Source organism: Podarcis vaucheri, assembly GCF_965113315.1.
Source record: "Podarcis vaucheri genome assembly, chromosome: 10".
NCBI lineage: Eukaryota > Metazoa > Chordata > Lepidosauria > Squamata > Lacertidae > Podarcis > Podarcis vaucheri.
Genome location: NC_138748.1, coordinates 8,809,267 through 8,830,138, shown reverse-complemented (window position 1 = coordinate 8,830,138; position 20,872 = coordinate 8,809,267). Strand labels below are relative to the sequence as shown.

General features: G+C 43.5%; 1 protein-coding gene across 6 annotated transcripts in view; it reads left to right on the top strand.

Moving 5' to 3' along the window:
* The window catches only part of SRPK2 (SRSF protein kinase 2), a 93,380-nt gene that overhangs the window by 11,336 nt on the left and 61,172 nt on the right, over nucleotides 1-20,872 (top strand). For 2 of the 6 annotated variants that reach the window (XM_082239623.1, XM_082239624.1), the window contains exon 1: nucleotides 9,781-9,977. The exons of 3 other annotated variants lie outside the window; for them this stretch is intronic. In XM_082239623.1, the coding sequence (XP_082095749.1) occupies nucleotides 9,836-9,977 (142 nt within the window). In that variant the 5' untranslated portion in view covers nucleotides 9,781-9,835. Of the gene's footprint in view, nucleotides 1-9,779; nucleotides 9,978-20,872 lie in introns of those variants that run through there. One more of the 6 variants, XM_082239622.1, reaches the window with a different exon arrangement.

The window sequence follows — 20,872 nt, the reverse complement described above, 5'->3', positions numbered from 1 at the left end:
AAACTAAGCCAAACCCTCTTGGAATGTATTATCAAATCCCTGGTCACAACAAGACTTTTGCAGCATGCTCCTGCATTACCAAATCTCTGAGAGAGAGATTGGGGGGTGGGGGTGGGATTGGCATTAGGTTACCAGATTTTTTTCAATGAATCCGGGGAACACTTTAAATAAATAAATAAATACATACATACTACACGTTTGTTCGATGGTAGAGGGGCAGCCACCGCCTTGACCTCAACTGCCACGTTTCCCCTTCCTCCGAGGCTTCTATCTCCTTTCTCCGTGAGCCTGGGCATCGCCTGAGTTGTTCGTTCTTCGGTGGTGGTGGTGGTGGGGAAGCGGTTTGGTGGGTCAGGCATGGAAGGCGGAGAGAAGGAGGGTCGAGAGCAGCGGCAGCGACGAGGCTTGGGCAGCGCAATGCCTCCCTTCCCATCAGAGCAGCCCCAATCCCATTCCTACTTGCGTGCAAGCAGCAGGGGGGCAGGGATCCCTCATCTGGGAAGGGAGGCTTCCCCTTGCCTAACTGAGACATTCCCGCCCCGCTGCTGCTTGCATGCAAGTAGGAGTTGGGAGGCTGCTCCGATAGGCAGCATGAAGCCTCCCTTCACAGCTTAGTTGCTGGGGTCAGGGAAGGCAGAGGCAGCTTGGAAGCTGTATCTTAGAGTCCCTGCACCGCCATCATATGGGGACTTCAGAGCAGCTTCTGAAGTCAGCCAGAGCCAACTGCTCTGGGATGCTGAGACTGCCGCTGCTGCGTTTCCCGGGGACGTTAGATGAAATCCGGGGACATTTCGGGGATGGAATTTGTCCGGGGACTTATTCGCAAATCTGGAGACTGTCCCCGGTAAACGGGGACGTCTGGTAACCCTAAAGTATCATCAGTGTTCTAATTTGGTTATTCATGTGCAAAGTTTTTTATTTTTTTTCCAAAATAGTGCATCCCTCTGCATGTATGTAAATGAGCAATCAGTCTTCTGAGTGCAATTGAGGGATTGATTTGGTCCAGGAGGAGGTCTGATGGGTCACTTTGAATGAATTGACCTTTGCTGCAACCTGAAAAGCATGAGGGATATTTTATAATCCAAACTAGCCTCAGCCTCACCTCTAACCTGCAAAATTAACAGTGGCATGTGCTGCAAGGCTACTTTCTCTCAGCACAACCCTCCAAATTTCCATAGGGGTATAATACTGAGTAACACTACAGGAGTGTTCTGGACTACTCTCATCCCAGGATTGCAGGCTGGGCTAAAAGCAATGGATAATATTCCAGGGTTGTTGTACTCCCTAATCTTCAGGCCAATCCCCATTGTAATAGGAGTTTGTTACCACTGAACAAAAACAAAGTGCTGTAAACTACCCAGAGCCAGACTTGCAGTATTCTCTGTAATTTATACTACACGGTTGCCTGAAGACACTCTTTCTGAAGCCACAGTGTCTTTCAGCCCGCTGTTCAGGGACAATTAATTGCACTTGCTTTAAAATTAGCAGTATTTCATTTTCAGGTGTTTCACACAAAAAAGATAAATGAGTTAGAAAGAGCAGGAACTCTTTTCTTTGCTTGCTACCTTTTAGGGTCCTCCACCCTGGGGTACTCAATTCCAGCAACATTAAAATATTGGATTTCTTTAGTGGTGTCTCTAGGCAGCTCTCACTGTTGTCTCTGGGGATGTATTAGGAACTGACCTGTACAGACAATGGTTCTTTCAGCTCTGAGTGCTGCCCTCTTGTTCCAATCCAACCACTTGTTCTCATTCATTCTCTCTCTTCTCTCTCTCTCTCCCTCTCTCTCTCTCTCCCCCCATTCCCATTCAAGTTGTCAGTTTTCTCCCCACTTAGCCTCACACCTCATGGTGCAGAGATCTTAATTGGGGTATTCATGCTTTTTTGTAAGACGCTTTGTACCTTGCAAACTTTGGGGTTCCCTCCAGTTTAACAGTCCCTTCCTGTTCTGGGCTGGTGCTGCCATTTTGGCTACTTAATGGGAGGCATTACCTCCTGAAGGTCAGAAAAGTGAACAGTGAAGGATTTTTAGGGGAAGACTTTAATCACGTTAAATTCATTACCAGGTAGTTAAGATGACAAATAAATATGCTTTCTTAATGTGTAGTAGCGAGTCTAAACACAGTTGAATGAGCTTGAGAATGCCATCAAATAGATGTTCAGGGTGGTATTCAACTAAATAGTTGCACCAGCACAAGGATTAGTGCTAGCATAATGGGGCTTCCCCCTTTTGCATACATCATGTGCTGTCTCTAAATCAGTTACAAAGGGTTGGGAGAATCCTAGAACAGATTTAGGGGGTGCATAGGAGAGGAGAGGAGAAGTATGCTCTGTTGCACAAGGAGAAATTCTTGCGTTGAAAGAATGATCTGCTTAACCCTACATTTAATATAACTCAGTTTATATAAAGTTATTTCTTAGTATAACATTAATGTGCCTTCTGATAAAAAGACACTTCTGATTATAGTAAAACACACACACACACACACAGAGAGAGAGAGAGAGAGAGAGAGAGAGAGAATTACATTCCGTGATATTATGGCAGTGAACAAAGCTGTATTGTAACTTTTGAATAAATGATTTAATTTTTTTTTAAAAAAATTTACAATAGGGTATCTGTTTTCAGTCCAGTTCAAGACAGAAAAAAGATCCATTTCAAAATATATTGAGTGCAATAGCTAACCTCAAATCCATAGACGTTATAACCTTACCTAGTTTTTTACTAGCATTCTTGTCAAAACATGCCAGTATCAGTCATTTGCAGACTTTAAACAACAACAAAAGTCCTGCTTTCCGTAAATTTTCTTTAGCTGATCATCTGGAAGTGACTGGATAGGTTGAATCTCTTGAACAGATAAATAGTCTATAAAATGTAAAGTGATTTTAATTCTTATTAGTGCCTGAAAGCTGATTGGGTGATATTTATTATAGATTTCTGAATATGAAAAGACTAGAGAATGATCTCAAAATGCTGCCCCATAGAGAGAGTGTGTACCTCTGATTACAGAAGTCCTTACAGTGTTCTACAGTGTGATCCTCCACATGTCTGCTCAGAAGTAAGCCCCCAAGTTGAATGGGACATGCTCTTGGATTGCTGTATATAGGATTGCAATAATAAGCTTGGTTTTCCTTAACTAACTGGAGCTTCATTTGTGCTGCTTATAACTGGTATTTCCATTGAAACATCTCTTTAAGCCTTTCTGGTTTCTGCTTGTGCTGCAGAGGAAAGTGAGGGTCAGGATTTCTTGTCAACCTGGGAAGGCAGCCCATCTGATCCTAAACCTCTGCCGTCTTTTGGGAAATCACCAGGAGTACTAGTCTAGGTATCAAGTGGTACAGAATAGCACCTGTTCCAATGTGTGATCTCTCATCATTGTTCAAAATACAGTGGTACCTCGGGTTACATACGCTTCAGGTTACAGACGCTTCAGGTTACAGACTCTGCTAACCCAGAAATAGTACCTCGGGTTAAGAACTTTGCTTCAGGATGAGAACAGAAATCGTGCTCCGGCGGCGCAGCGGCAGCAGGAGGCCACCATTAGCTAAAGTGGTGCTTCAGGTTAAGAACAGTTTCAGGTTAAGAACGAACCTCCAGAATGAATTAAGTACTTAACCCGAGGTACCACTGTATAACATTTCTTTCTTTCTTCAGACTGTAATCTGTCTCATTCCTACTTTATTAAGCTTCACAGTAAAGGAAGAAATGCTAGATTTTGTGCTCTTGCTTTAAAGTAAATGCACAGTATGGGGTTTTCTTTGGGTGTGTTCTGTTTGTTACTCCCCTCTTTGAAATACAAAGGGGGTGAGGTTTTGCTGATTTCATTATCTTGAAGGACCAGTTTGATGAGTCAGATGTGAGATTAACTGAAATATGAACTTAAAAATAGCTGCAGAAAAGCCAGGGCAAGAAACCTCTCCCCTCCATACTTTTGCTTTGTGATTTACAAAAGCCCATGTTTTGATTTAATTATTTGTAATTGTTTGATTCAGAACTCATTCCAGTATTATGTTTGGTAAAATGTTTACCTGTTTGCCAGTTTGCCATGTTTCCCTGTGAAACATGACTTGGCTGTTTTTGGAATGGGGTTTTCTACGAGAGAAGCCTCAGAGCTGGCCTATGCATTACTTCCCTGATAGTAATGGTCAGACCTCACCTGGAGTACTGTGTCCAGTTCTGGGCACCACAATTCAAGAAGGACACTGACAAACTGGAACGTGTCCAGAGGAGGGCAACCAGAATGGTCAAAGGCCTGGAAACGATGCCTTATGAGGAACGGCTAAGGGAGCTGGGCATGTTTAGCCCGGAGAAGAGGAGGTTAAGGGGTGATATGATAGCCATGTTCAAATATATAAAAGGATGTCACATAGAGGAGGGAGAAAGGTTGTTTTCTGCTGCTCCAGAGAAGCGGACACGGAGCAATGGATCCAAACTACAAGAAAGAAGATTCCACCTAAACATTAGGAAGAACTTCCTGACAGTAAGAGCTGTTCGACAGTGGAATTTGCTGCCAAGGAGTGTGGTGGAGTCTCCTACTTTGGAGGTCTTTAAGCAGAGGCTTGACAACCATATGTCAGGAGTGCTCTGATGGTGTTTCCTGCTTGGCAGGGGGTTGGACTCGATGGCCCTTGTGGTCTCTTCCAACTCTATGATTCTATGATAGGTTATCACAATATGTCATATTGGGGCTCATCCTAGCCTTTTCTAGTGGGAGATCATATCCAAGGTTTTTACCCGAGACTTCTTGCATCTCAGACTTGTGGTATTCTACAGATCTAGGGTCTCTTGTGGAAATCACTTATGATCTAAGTGACACAGTGTTTGTCTGTCTGCTATCATGGCTGAAGGGTTAGAAATCTATGTGAAGTGTGGGTTCTAGTCCTGCTTGCCCATCTTCTTCTGACTCAGACTTTGATGTTGCTTGACAGGTAGTGAAGTGGGACAGAACATTTTCTGTTTATAAAAATGCATTGTTTCAGTAAATTAATTAGTAACAATAGATAAAATACCACTCAGATTGGGCTGTTTCAAAGTTGTAATTACATGTTTTCAGGTAAATTACCTGTATCAAACATGCAAGACTAGCTGAGTGGATTGTGGGAGTGGTAAATGCCTCCTTATGAGAAGGTGAGGTCTCAGCAAGTTTGAAAGAGGTTATGATGATAAATTTATTGTAGAAACTCCCTGAATTCCACTGTATTGGAGAATTTCTGGCCTGTCTCTTAACATTCTATTTTTGGGCAAGGTCTTTGAACATGTCGTGGTCTTTGAACTGCAGGTTTTTCTGGAATGATATGGACTATATATCAATTTCAATCTACGGGTGACTCCCTGTTTATGCTGGGGTTCCGTTCTGAGCCCCTGTGCGCATACGTGAAATTGCAAAAAAATGGGGAGCACCCTGGAGAGTCTTCCTCAAACAAACCCTGCTGTCTCACGGGATGGGAATGCAAGCAAATATACACCTTTATGCAGTGGGACGTGTTCCCGAAGGGAATGACAGGCAGGCAAGCCTTTGTACACCAAAATGCACTAAAGAAGAAGCAGGAGGGGGTAGCAAGGCCATTCCTACTATAGTGATGGGAAGCCTGTGCCCCCACCAGATGCTGTTGGACTTTAGTTCCCAGCAGCCTCTGACAGCAGGAATGATGGGAGTGGTAGTTCAGTAACATCTGGATGGTCACAGCTTCCCCATCCTTCCAGTAAGGGAACCTGCCCTTCTGCTTCCTCCTATTGCTTCTTTAGTTGCTGGGCTAAAGAACAGAATTTCCCTCCTAACCTGACCCCATCCTATTTGCATACTGAGAAAACCCCTTCTCCCCTTTAAAAAAGATTACCCTGCCTGCTTCCACCCCTTGCTTCCTTTGCTGGAGCATTAAGAAGCAGAATAACACGCACACACTCCCCGCTTTCTATATGCACAGCAAATTGTTCCATTTGAGGTCTCTCTATCTCTGTTCATCTTCTTCCTGTTACTGCCTTGGGAAGCACAGCTTCCTTCTCAGTGCACCGTTCAGGCTGTTTTTGCTGCTGTGGTAGCAGCTGATAGTATGAATAATTAGGTGTGCCAAGAGAGAGTTTAGGCATATCTAACTTTGTATGCGATCTGGCTGCAAGTCTCGCAAAATATAAGCCATCTGATCGCCAGACATTTTTACTTGCTTGGATGAAAGGCATTCTCTGCCATCAGAGGCTGTGGAAGGTTGGTTAGAGGGCACTATAGTGTATCACAGCCTGGCAGTTTGTTCTTTGTGTGGCTGCCCAGAGCAATTCAGAGGTTTTTTCCCCTATCGCCATATGTGAATTGTCTCTCTCTATGCTAATGTGGGGGTGCTATCAGCATAGTGCTATATCATTGATGGGAGTTTTAAAATAAGTAGGCCAGAGGAGCATAAATGTCTCCCTAGAGATTACCATGGCAGTGCAGTGACATCATGCAGTGTCCCATGGCAACTACAACCTTTACTTATCTTAGCTAATCTGTTGTTATTTGAGATTAAGTTGTTGGTTCAGGCTTTCTCTTCGAAAATTTTATGCAATACAGATGGCAGGTTTATTTAGTTGAAATATTGTATGAACCACACGTTCTTTTCCTGAAGGCAGCTGAGATGTTTTACTACTTTTTAAAATGCGATGCAGATATGAAGAGAATAAAAAACACCCAATAAAAATCCAATAAATCAGTGGTGAAAAATGTTAACATCAATAGTCCCCGATAGTCAGCTCCTGAAATTACTATCTGGCACATTTCCACTCAAGCCTTGGCAAAGCTTTTTATTTTTAAACTTGACTGATAAAGTAATGCCAGGGAAGTAACTAGGCTGAGCTCCCTTGGGGAGTACAGTGCGAGTGTAGCAACAGACAGTGAAGTGACGTATGGGAGAAAATGTCTCCCAGATATGCCAGATGTGGGTTTTAAAGCAGAGGTGGGGAAGCTGTCATTCCCCCCCCCCCATGTTGTTGGCCATGCTGGCAGGATTTTACAGATGTTGCATGACATCTAGATAGCCTGGTGGATAGTGCTAGGAAGGAGTCAGTGGTCATGGTGCATTTTAGCACCAATGATGTGGGGAATTATAAAGTCCTGGAAGTGAAATTTTGACTATTAGGAAGGATGTTGAAAGCCAGGACCTTCAATGTGGCTTTCTCTGAAATGCTAGCAATACCATGTGCAGGGCCAGCTAGACAGGCACAGCTGTGTCATCTTAGTATATGGATGAAATGGTGCCAGGAGGAGTGGTTTGGATTTCTTAGAAGCAGGGGAACATTTTGGGACAAGCTAGGTCTGTAGAAAAATGACAGGTTCTGCTCAAACAGGGTTGGAACTGGAACGTTGATGCTGATTTATTTATTTTTTAAGTTAGAGCAACTATTAAACTGATTGCAGGGGGTAGGCAATGGGAACTAAGGAGCAACCAGTTTAGAACAAATGATCCCCCAAGAATTAGAGGGGAAATGAAAAGTGGAGAGGGGTAAAACTGGGCATGGAGGGTGCAGGAGCACATTGTAGCAATTATACCTTAGGGTAAAACATATGTGCTGAAAATGTTTGGCGAAAGAGGCTGTTTATATAAGCCACAGAGCCAAGACAGGTGAGCTGGAGTGCTTGGTCTTAGAGGAGAGTATATCTATCGTCAACATAATGGAAACCTAGTGGAATGGAAAGAACTAGTAGGACATTGCTATCTCTGTAAATCCAAAGGCTTTTTCTAAACTGTCAATCATCTTGAGTGACTGCGTCACAATTTTTGGTGTGAACTAGCTGGGCTAGGTTGTCCCCTCCCATTTTGCCATCTGAGGTGAAATGGAAATTGCTTCCTCCTGTGCCCCACTGCTGCCACACTCTGGCTCTTGCTGAATCCAGCAGGAGCCAGGTGCTCCTCAGAGTGTTGCCACTCACTTGGCTTTTCCTCCCGAGGGTGAGGAAGATGAGCAGCAATGACACACCTGGGAATGCCTCCCTCTCAGTGGCAGAAGCAGTGGAATGGGCAGAGTGCTGCCTCTTACACTTCTGCCACCTGAGCGGGTGCTTCATCCCAATTGTCGTGGGTGGCCTGGTAAGTTAAAATTGGTTTACTTACAAACTCTTTAAAGGTCAGGTTCATGTGCTTTTTTAAAACAGCATTTGGAAAAAGTTACACAGGCAGTAAAACTTGAGAAAAAATTATTGTATATATGAGATGGATGTCTAAATACTTGGGGTTCTGTAGGGTTGCTAAAAGAAAAAAAAGTCACTTGTGGCTATAAACAGGACTTTATTAACTTCCTTCTTTGGAAGAAGAAGAAATATCATGTTTCTGGATGGTTGTGTCCATTTGCGTAAAGGTACCCTGATAAGGTAAGACATAATAGCCTTCACAATCGAAAAGGAACCCTACAGCCAACACATCAGTCGAAAGGACAGAGAGAATATAAGAACTTTGGGGTGAAGACCTCTGCAGCACCGCAAGGACCAATGTGAAGCTTCACTATCACCCTGCTTCATCCCTCTGCTACTAGACTGGCCATCTAGTTAAGACAGAGCAACTATCTTTGGTAGCTGTATCCCTGCAGAGTGTGTGTGGACATGTTGTATGATTGAGAAGTTGTGAATAGATGAAATTAAAAAGGCACTTTTGAAAACTGGTGCCATGGCCCTCTTTGCCCTCCTCTGGTTCTGGTTTGCATTCTTGACACTACAAGCCACAGTAGCTGAGTTCTACTTCTTCTGTTGGAGGTAGTGTGCCTCTGAATACCAGTTGCTGGGAACTGCAAGTGGGGAAAGCGCTGTTGCACCCAGACCTTGCTTGTGGGAATCGCATAGGCAACTAGCTGGCCACTGTGAGAACAGGATGGGCTAGATGGGCCTTTGTTCTGATGGAGCAGGGCTCTTCTTATGGAACCCTAAGCAAGCGAATTTACCAATTTTTTCCGTGTATAAGACTAGTTCTTTTAAACCAAAAAAAAAGCTTTAAAATTGAGGCTCGTCTTATACACGGGCAGTCATGAGGGGTGTTTTCTTAATTTGGAGTCCCCCCAAATAGGGGGTGTCTTATACATGGGGGTGTCTTATACACAGAAAAATACGGTATTTTAGAAGGAATATACTGCAACTTTTTGTTTCAGTTCACACTATTTATGAGGTAGAAAAGGTCAGTATTTCTTACTGCATGTTACACATAGCAAGATGCCATATATCACACATCTTAAAATACAGACATCTCCAAGAACTAATGATAAATGATTGGCAGAGAGAGAGAGAGAGAGAGAGAGAGAAGTCACTGTGAAAAACATAGAGGGAGAAGTGAAGGGTAGGCCAGTCTAGATTTAATAGAAATACACAAGCTTCATTACTGGAACAAATCCAGAGATCCCCACCCCCCAAATAAATATGTTTTAGGAATTTTATTTCTATTATATGAACTTTCTCTTGCATGCTGAGTTCCAGAATTCCTTTTACTCTCTTCTGATCAAAGTAGGAAACAGGCAAGACACCCTATGTTAAAAGTATCATTTCCTTTGACACCAGTGGAGCTTGCTGAATCCATAAAATAACTTTTAAAGAGACCTTCCATAAGGACGTAGCCGAACAATGAGAGAAAAATGATATAGAGCTAGACTCACCAATATTAATACAATGCTCCAATTCATACAGAAATCAGCAACCTTAGGGTAGCTTTAATACATATGCAAAAAGCCTGCATGTGAGGGCCTACATCTTCATAAACTGCCCCCAGCACCTTCTGATGTCACAATATGTCCAGTGAACAAAAGGGTAGTTTGTCAGTTAAGTATTCAGGCAAGGTAGTAAGTTCAGGAAGAATTCACATGGTTACAGAACAGTGAGAGAGAAAATACATGGAAAGAGGGAGGAAGATCGAAGGAAGAAATGGCTGGGGAGAAGGACACCCACAACAATACAGACGCACGTTGAATCCTCAGAGCCCAGGAATCATGGAAAATTCACAAAACAGCTCTGTATTCCTTGATATGTTCTTAGGTAAAGCTAATTATCATTATCAAAATGTATATCATCAGCAACAAGGACTCAAACTCTCCCAAGTTCTCCTATAACCTCACTACATATTACGTATGTTTCTCCATCTGGAGATAACCTTGGATGCTGATCTAGTTACTTTTTTTAGCTCTTACAGACATTTGAATGCTTTATTCTGTGCTTGTTACTCTTCACTATTGAAAGAATGGTTCATGCATGCACACGTTAATTATTTGGGTGGTGAATTATATGTGTAAATCAGCTATCAAAGTTCAGACACGATTATAAATTTGTACAGTATAGCCCCATGTTCGCAGCCTTTCCCAAAAACCCACAAGAACCCTGTTGGATCAGACCAAGATTCCACTTAGTGTAGCATTCATTTTCCAACAGTGGAAGCTATTTATGACCACTGATGTAGTTTCACTGTTAGGTGAAGGACACGCTTCTTTGCCCAGACTTTTTGAGCAGGGTGAGGTGTACAGTGGTGCCCCGCAAGACGAATGCCTCGCAAGACGGAAAACTCGTTAGACGAAAGAGTTTTCCATTTTGGAGGTGCTTCGCAAAACGAATCTCCTATGGGCTTGCTTCGCAAGACAAAAATGTATTGCGAGTTCCTGCGGGTTTCTTTTCCTTTCCTCCCCTTTTTCTAAGCCGCTAAGCCGCTTATCAGCTGATCCGATAAGCCGCTAATAGCGCTAATAGCGCTAATCCACTAATCCGTCAATGGGCTTGCTTCGCAAGAAGAAAAAAGCGCTAGACGAAGAGAATCACAGAACGGATTCTTTTCGTCTTGTGAGGCACCACTGTATTGTTATGCATTTGAATTTCTGTCACTGCTGCTACTTTATGTCTGAATTTTGTTTTATGCTGTTTTAGCTTTACTGTTTAATTGTGGTTTAGATCAGGGGTAGCCAATTGGATGGTTTCCATGTGTTTTGGAGTATGTCTCCTGTAACTTCTGAGCATTAGCTGTGCTGGCTGGGACTGATGGATCTTAGAAGGGCACCTCGTTGCCTACTTTGGTTTACACTGTGTATATTCTGGAACTTGCATGTTAAGGGTAGACCCTCCTCCTATTGTTTTTATTTATTTGTGCATTCAATTGCTTTCCCAACCCTTCCTCTTGCTCAGGGGAGCAAGCAGTGAAATAGTCAAACTATACAAATAAAAACAAACAGTAAATCAAACAAAATATATATTTTTAATGCACCTCAGTGCCATGTTGCATGGAGCTGCATTATAAACAAGGGACTTACAGTGTGGTGTTCCATACATTGGACTTCATGAGCATCATTAGCTTTTGCACCAGCTTGCAAATGTAAGAGGCTGTAATGTGGGTCCAGTCCTTGAGATCATTGCTTTGTCTTCTATCTTGATTATGTCTATTAGGTACTTTTCCAATTTGAAGGGCAGGGAACAGGAAGTGGTTCCTGGGATGGTGGTGACACTGGGAAAGAGATGTGAGGGTTCTGAAAGGATCCTAGAGCTCTTCTACCTCCTTTCTAAAGCTGGAAAAGTGCTAAGTAGCCTTTGGGAAAGAGGTGAGAGGACTCTGGGACCCTTTCAGAGCCTTGATGCTTCCTTCCCAATGCCACCACCATCCTAGGAACCACTATTTCCTGTTCCCTGCCATGTCTGGGGCTACCAAGAAAAGGCCATGTGAGGTTGGACCACCCTGTTTTATTATATGACATGAACGTGACAGCCTATGTCCCCATAAGTAAACCCTACTTTTTTCATTGTGTTACTCCCAAGTAAGTTTGTTTAGGAATGCAGCCACAGTCTTGAAAACCAATAATAATTTCTCTTGGGTCTTCATTCTGCTTGAAGGAGAAATGAGAACACATAGGGGCTCGGCCAACCAATGTTAATGCAAGCATTGTGTTCTGTCTCTTTTCCCTGCATGCATCACCTAAATTTTATTCTGAAAGAAGCCACAATTCGTTCACATGAGCAGCCTTATCCATATGGCATTGTGCTCTCTACCTATTCATTCTCAGCATAGTCTCCTCCTTAGATTTAATTTTCACAACATTGTTCTTATCACAAACTTTTTTGAATTGTTTTCTGTACCCAAGTGTTTGACTTACCAATAGATCTCAATTTTACTCAAGAGCTCCATAACTAGCATTATTTTCCTCATCCATTTTTAAGGTGCTTCAGTAAGAAAATGAGCATGATTGTGACAGGCTAACCTCTGCTTATTTCTACCTTTGCCAACTCTAAAAACGTGTGGATCTTATCTAATGATAAATGCTTTTAGTAAAAGCAGTCGCTTCTTCATCTATTCCATATTGCTTCAGGATATACCTTTTTGGAAGTTGGAATGCTTCTTTCCAACATGTTATTTTCTTCTTTATTTTTCTGTATCTGTTCCTTAAATATCAGTGCCCCTTCTCTTCAGATTGTTTTAGCTGAATGTGTTACAGAACCATAAACAGCACCTTACAAAAAATGAGTCACCATCACCTTTTCCTTACGGATAAGTCCTTATTTTCAGATCTTATTGCAGAATTGTTGAAACTGTTAAGCATGTAAGAAACTTCTGGGTGTGATATGCATGAGGTGTATTTAAAAATAAATAAATCATGATCCTGATAATTTGCTAAATGCTTATTTTGAAGTTTTAACTTTCTAATTTCCCCCCAATTCTGTTGGAGTTGTGGACCATTATCTAGCCAAAATTGAATACCCTTAAATTCTAAGCATACTCACCTGGGTTTGAAGCCCATTAAATTGTGGTATTTCCAAGTAAACATAGATCATGGATCATAGAATTGTAGAGTTGGAAGGGACCCCAAGGGTCATGTAGACCAACCCCCTGCAATGCAGGAATTTCAACACACAGTCCCCCATCCAATTTGAAACCATGCCAAACGCTGCTTAGCTTTGCAAACATGCTAGCAGTTTTACTGCTGCACCACTAGGGTTATTATGGTTGTGATTGTGCTGGTTCCAATTGGAGAGGTGAGGTGAGAATTAAATAGATGAGATTTTAAGGAGTTTTAGGTGAACCATGGAAATTGTTTGCGACTCCAAGCAACTGCTACCTCATATCTAGCTGAACCACCAAAACAGTAGCTGCAATTTTTCCTCTGGCATTTTCTTGCTATTAAAAAAAATAGTTTTAATTAAAAAGGGTAGCTAAGATCAGGAAGTCTATAATGAGATGATATAATTATGAACTCAATATACACAGTTTTTTGTTTTTGTTTTACTTCTTAGACATTCTGTTTGGGTTAACTATGCACAATCGATTGCTTAAGAGGAATAACAAGGACTATACAAAATGCCCTGTGGGTTTGCTCCAGTTACAGTTTTTGGTCTGCTTACTAGAGAAGCTAAACCAGAGAGGCAGAGGCACGATGCAACCCAAAGCTCTTGGGAGGTGAAGGGCAAATTAGTTTTTCTGCATGGAAAAATGTCTCAAACTTTTATGACATTTCAGTGTCGTATTAAGCCAGCATGTGTTGCCGCTTTTTGTAGTTAATTCAAATGAATAATTTTGTAGGAGCCAGGCTTGTAATCCAAACAAACATCTGCTTCCAATAAAACATTGACATTGTCAGATATTTCCTATTTGTTTATCTAAATAGTATTTATTAATTAATTTATTAAATTTCTATACTGCCCTTCATCCAAGGAACACAGGGTGGTTTACAATATAAAAACAATAAATACATACCATAGGAATAAACAATGTCTGTACAGTTTTAATTAGCCAAAACCTGCAAGAATAGGAATGTTTTCTTTCTGGAGGTTGTTTATGTGTTCTTCTTGTAACTTTTCTCTCTCTCTCCAGAGTGGAGAATAGGAGCGTTTTTTTCCTGTTTAATGTTTAATATATATATCTTTAGGTAAAGTACTTACTACTTACTTACTAATGCTGTCAGGAGCTTTCTGTGGCCATTTCCTGTTTGATTTGTGGTCTCATGTATAAACAGAAGCTGCAAAACAGGTCCAGGCATGGTTATCAGTCATTATTTTCTAATAGCCTGCTGGAAATCCTAATTCCACTACAGTATGGCATGCAGCAATAAAATTGGGTAGACCTTATTGTCAGAAGCAAAAGCCAAACCCACAACTTCATATGCAGAGTTTGGTTTGTACCAGAAAATGTACATATATTTTTGTATTTGAATTTTATTAAAAGCTATATAATTACTGTACAAAAGGCCAGAATGATGACTTTAAAAAAGTGAATCTGCAGTAAAACGTTGCTGTGTAGAATTCTGCTACTCAGGTTTATGTCTGTCAGTATTTCATGTCCACTGAGTGTTTTCAGTGCTCGTTGTGGTGTTTTGGGCACAGGGGTTGTACTTCTACAAACCAGGTTTCCTTGTGTCTTCTGATACCTATGCAGAGTTACATAAACCCTGTTAAATCAGTGGGACTTTCTTCAGAGTCCATATGCACAGGATCCCGATCAACCTGTTTCTAATTTAAGGGAGCTTGCTGATTAGGAACATAAGACTCATGTTGCTGATTAGACCAGAGACCCTCCAGATGATAATAGACTCCAGTTGCTATCAACTCTAGCCAGCATGGTTGATTCATTCTTGAGAATGATGAGAGCAACAAATCAAGAGTCTTAGTCCTACCTTCACAGTAGCCAACCAGATGTCTATGGGAAGCCCATGAGCAGGACATTTGTATAAAGTAGACCTAATATTTGCAGATAACCTGCAAATGATCTACCATAGTCAATGCTACTGTTCAGAGATTTAGGCTTTTTCCTTGTGGTTGCTTATTTGGGAGCAAGTACCATTAAACAAGACCCTGATGTTGGGAAAGATGGAGGGCAGAAGGAGAAGGGGACGACAGAGGACGAGATGGTTGGGTAGTGTTCTCGAAGCTACCAGCATGAGTTTGACCAAACTGCAGGAGGCAGTGGAAGACAGGAGTGCCTGGCGTGCTCTGGTCCATGGGGTCACGAAGAGTCGGACACGACTAAACAACTAAACAACAACAACAAACCATTAAGCTCATCTGGGTATCCAGTTGTACAATTGAACTGTATGTGAATTAAAAATCTACACCAGATTTGTTATTCAGGAATTATTCAGGACACCAGCTAAGTGGCATGCTATAGCCCTCCTGATAACTTTTTGGCTGTCCCCTGTGCCAGACATGCAGGCAGCTTCTTGTAGTGGGCCTGCTCTTCTAAAGAGCATTATGGGTTAGCAACCATATGTGTTCTGTGACACTTCATTCTCAGGGTTTTGCTTCCTGCCGGCCAGTGCTGGGATAAATGGCACAACCTGTCTCCTCAGAGGACCCATCTCAACTCTGAGCATGCTGCAAAACCCTCAGTTATAATATATAACTTATACTTATAATATATATGGCTTTGTAGTCTCAGATTATGCTGAAAAAATAGCTTCCATCAGCATTTTGTATAACTATCAACCACTTTCAAACTATTTTCTGCTATTCACTGATATTCCTGTTATCTTAAATAGTACAATTTGTAGATAATTCATAATCTACATTATGTATTCATTTATCTCATTCTCTATTTGGACTCTTAAAAAGCAGTCACACTGTATATCAAACCATATAACATGTTTGAGTTCAGTATTTAATGGATTCAAATAATCATTGCAGAAGGTAGTAGCTTGTAAAGTAACAACTTGAGTTCAACCACTGATAGGGTACATAAGACATTGACTTATTTTGGTGTTCCCTTGAATGATAGCTGCAGTTTGAGTTGTTTCAGGAAGTGTGAATTTCTCCCCTACTCTTTAAGATACCTACCACAATGCTTTCTTCTTTTTTTATTTTTTAAATGCATCCTAAAACCTTTTCAACCTATCTCTGAAAACTAAGAGAAAGTTAGATATGTTACCCGTCTTTCTTTCTTGGTTCTCCTACTGTTAGATTGTTTTGCCTTGATCTTGAGACTGAAAACTGGTTTTTACATGCATGTTACTACTAGGTAAATAAAATGCCTTTGTAGGTTTCCAGAACACATGTATAATGGGACTACGGAGCAAGTTACTGTATAGGTATTACTTTTTCTACAGTGTTGCTCCGGGGGTGTTTAGATGATATGATCAGTAATGACCAAAAGTTAGGGATGAGCAATGAGGTTGCCAGGTTTTATGATCCCCCCAAATTGTTCAAGGTTGTTGAAAGAAAAAGAGATTGTGAGGAGGTAAATGGGCAGTAAAATGGCAAATGAGATTCAGTGTAAACAAGAATGAAGGGTTGCACACTGTGTGTGTGTGTGTGTGTGGTGAAGATCCTCACTTCACATATACACTCGTGGTGTCTGAACTGGGGGTGACTGACCAGAAACAGGACCTTGGGGTCATAGTGGATAGCTCAATGTAGTTGGAACAGCTGTGGAAAAAGGTGAATTCCATATTAGGGATCATTAGGAAAGTGATTGAAAATAGACCTGCCAATATAATAATGCTGTGATAAAAAATCTATGTTAAGACCACTCTTGGGAATGTCTCATCTCATAAAGGACATTGTAAAGTTGGGCAGAGTTCAGAAAAGGGCAACCTAAATTGTAGTGGAACAAATTTCTTGTGAGTAAAATTGAAAACATTTGGGTTGTTTTCTAATAGAAAAAAGGCAAATAACATGGTAGAGGTGTAAGATTATGCATGCTGTGAAGAAAGTGGATAGGGAGATGTATTTTCTCCCTTTTTCGTAAAACTAGAACCTGAGACCATCCAATAAAGCTTATTTCTTGAAGATTCAGAAGAGGCAAAGTGAAGTATTTCTTCACACAGTACATAGCAAAAGTATGGGATTCATTCCCATAACATGAACTTGGGTCCACTAACCTGGATGGCTTTAAAAGAGGATGAGCCTATCAGACGCTTCTAGTTACGATGGCTATATTCTGTCTCCACTGTTGGAGGCCTTATGGTGCTAAATGCCAGTTTCTGGGAATCACTAGTGGGGGAAATGCTTTTAAACAGGACCTGCTTATAGTCTTCCCACAAACTTCTGATTGGCTACTGTGAGAACAGAATGCTTGACTAGCTGGGCCCTTGATCTGATCCAATGGGGTCTCCTTATGCTCGTTCCTTTATTAGGTTAGAAATCCACTTTTGATTAGCAGTTCATAGATTAGGGGAGGGCAGACCAGACCTCCAGGACCTGCTTTGTGTGGTGTTAAACCCTCAGGAGCCATCAGCTGGGCCGAGGCACAAAATAAATTTCGGCAAGAGAATAATAATCGATAATTTCGGGAAGAGAACCCATGGTTTCTTGACTGCTGGGATAGCTCAATCCGTATAGAATGAGACTCTTAATCTCAGGGTCGTGGTTTATGTATATGCATTGTAGGGGTTTGGACTAGATGATTCGCACGGTCCCTTCGAATTCTATGATTCTATTTTTAGTTGCCCTTGAGGAATAAAATTCAAAATGTAAAGGGTAGTGTCAGGGAACTGACATCAGAGGAAAGGGAGGTGGTAGGGCTCCCAGAGACTGGGAGAGAGTCAGCAGCTAAAGCAGGGACAAGGAGGGGGAGCGAGGGGTCTCTGGAGGAGGATCTCAGTAATGCTGAGAGAGACGCAGCAGCCCAGGCAGGAAACAGCAGGGGAGAGAAAGGGGTGAGAGACACTTCCAGCGAAAATAGCGGGGAGGTGTCAGAAGCAACTGCAGGGAGACCCATGCTTCGCCGGAAGCTGCCACGTCGTGAGTCCAGGAGACGCGTTTCCGTTAAGGAACTTCTTTGCTGGAAGCGCTTCCGCAGGCAGCCACTGTCAGACTCTACTAGTGACTAGAGCAGACATGTCTGAGGAGCTCTGTCACACACAGAGGTTTGTGGGGCCGCACAAACTCTGAAGGGGCACAATTTTAAGCACAAGCAGCTAATCATCCCCTGACAGCAGTCTGACAGTCTTTGTACGCTGCCTGTGCAGGAGAAAGCATCATGAGCAACCCAGCCGGAACCGGAGAGGCAGGGGTTGGAGCTGGTCCAAGCTTGGAAGAAAGGTATCAAGCTCTGGAGGTCCAACTTGCGCTGCAGACGGCGAGGCTCGAGGAGAGAAGGGCTCAGGATGCTGACAAAAAGGGGAGAACCACTCAGTTCCCCAGAAAGGTACCAGGATTGGTGCAGAAGTTTGGGGGGGACCCCAAGGATTACCATGCCTTTAGGATTGAGATGCAATATGCCCTGAATGTGCAGTTTGATGAGTTCCCTGATGAGGAATCGCGAGTTGCTTTCGTAATTGGGCATCTTGAGAAGGGGGCGCGGGACTGGGTTCGACCCCTGATGGCAACGCACAACGATATCCTAAAGGACACTATGAAATTCTTTCGTGCAATGGATATCATGTTTTCCAGCGATATTGAGGAAGGGGTGGTGCGCAGACAGATAATGGCTTGCAAGCAGGGAAGCAGATCTGTCCGTGAGTACTGGACTGAATTTACCATGCTGATTCACAGATTGGGGTGGGATTTATCGGCAGCACCCATTCAGATGCTATTTGAAGAAGGTCTTTCTTCAGCTGTGAAAGACGAGCTGGCCAGGAGCCCCAGGGCGGTGTCTATGGATCAGCTGACCAAATCTGCGCTGACCATTGGAGCGCGCCAGGAGGCAAGAGCCTTGGAGAGGCGGGAAGGGAGAGGGGAACGTTGGAAGGAGCTACGCATTCCAGACATTCCTGAGCCAGCTTTCCCGCCGGCAGAGCCGATGGAAATCGGAACAGCCCGCGCGCGCGCAGTTTCAAAGCCCAGTGAGGGGGCGAAGAAGGAGGGAAAGGGAGCCCGGAAATGCTATCTCTGCCAACAGCCAGGCCACTTTGTCAGAGTCTGCCCCCAGAGGAAGGAATGGCAAGGGATGGTGGGAGCAGTTGAGGGGGGAGAGCAGGGAGAAACGGAGCAGGTAAAAGCCAACGCCTGGTTGCCAACGTCAGGGCACTGCAGCCAGGCCAAAGAGCAGTGAAAGTGCCCGTGCCAGAAGCTCCTCGACCTGCTCTAGTGATTGAAGTGTCGCTAGAGCTGCAAAATGGACACCCCCTAAAAATAAAGGCGCTGTTGGACTCAGGCAGCTCCTGCAATTTTATGAGCAAGGAGTTTGCTGCTGAACATCAGATACAGACTATCCCTTTAAGCAACCCCCTGCAGGTGACCACGATCGATGGCAGGGAACTGTTGGGAGGAGGAGTTAGCTTGCAGACCGTCCCAATGATAATGAGGGTGGCAAGGCACACAGAACTGATAGCGTTTAATGTGGCCACCTTGGGAGGCGCTCCCATTATTTTGGGAATGAGCTGGCTAGCCTTACATGATCCGCTGGTGGGCTGGCATCAAAGAGTGGTTTCCTTCGGTTCAGCACATTGCTTAGAACACTGCAGGGGGGAAAAGGGGTCAGCAGGGGCCCAAGCCACCCTAGCAGGGACTGAAGTAATGGGGAAGGGGAAGGTGCCACCACAGTATGCTGATCTCAGCGAAGTGTTCAGCGAGAAGGAAGCTGACCAACTACCCCCGCATAGGCCCTTTGATTGCCAGATCAATTTACTCCCTGGAGCACAGCTTCCTGTAGGCAAGTTGTATGCCATGTCAGACAGGGAAATGCAGGAGTTGCGAGCGTTCATTGACAAGAACCTGAAGAGAGGCTTCATCAGAGAGTCCAAGGCAGCGGGGGGTAGCCCAGTGTTTTTTGTGGATAAAAAAAACACGGACAAGCCGAGGCTGGTATGTGACTTTCGGCGCCTAAATGCAGTGACAGAGCCGGCGGCTTTTCCTATGCCCAGGATTGATGATATTTTGACCAGGGTGTGAAAAGGAAAGATTTTTACAAAGCTGGACCTAAGGGGGGCGTACAACCTGATACGTATAAGGAAAGGGGATGAATGGAAGACCACCATGTTCACCCCTTTGGGGGCATTTGAATACCTCGTTATGCCTTTTGGATTACAAACAGGCTCCGCGTGTTTTCAAGCCTTCATGAACCACGTACTGGGGCCTTTGCTCTACAAGAATTGCGTGGCCTTCTTAGATGACGTGTTGGTGTATTCGGAGAATGAGGAGCAACATGTGAGAGACGTCAGAGAAGTGTTGAGCAGGCTGCAAGCCAACAGACTGTGGGTGAAACTGGAGAAGTGTCAGTTTCATACCAAGGAGGTGGAATTCCTGGGGTACCGCTTGTCAGACAAGGGGTTGGCCATGGACCCCGGCAAGGTTCAAGCGGTGCTGGAATGGAAAACACCCAAGACCAAGAAGGATGTGCAGAGGTTCCTAGGGTTTGGAAACTTTTATCGTAAGTTCATCCGAAACTTCGCCCACCTGACGGCGCCCATCACGGACTGTCTCAGCAGTAAAAAAAAGTTTGTTTGGACGGGGGAGGCGGAGCGAGCGTTTGAGGAACTGAAAAGGGCCTTCGCCTCTGATGAACAACTTCTACATGTGGATTTACAAAAAAAGCTGAGGGTCGAAACAGACGCTTCTGACAGAGCCATAGGGGCGGTGCTTCTTCTGCAGCCGGGGAAGGAGGGGTCAGAGTGGCGACCGTGTGCCTTCTTTTCGCGAAAGCTGAACAAATCTGAGAGGAACTACACGGTGTACGACCGGGAACTTCTTGCGATTCATGAGGCCTTCCGGAGATGGAGGCACCTGCTAATTGGTGCACAACAGAAGGTGCAAGTGTGCACGGACCATAAGAATCTAGAGTATTGGAGAACTGCGCGAGTGCTCAACCAAAGGCAGTTGAGATGGGCCCAGGAGTTCTCCAAATTTAACTTTGAGATTTGTTACGTACCAGGCCCGGAGAACGTTAGGGCGGACGCTCTCTCACGCAAACCTGAATATTTGGAGGGAGAGGGTGCACCCGAAGAGACCCATGTCATTCCCGAGGACCGCTGGGTGTGTGGGGCGGCATTGGTGGGGCAAAGGGAACTGGTAGAGGGAACGGTGCAGGATGAATA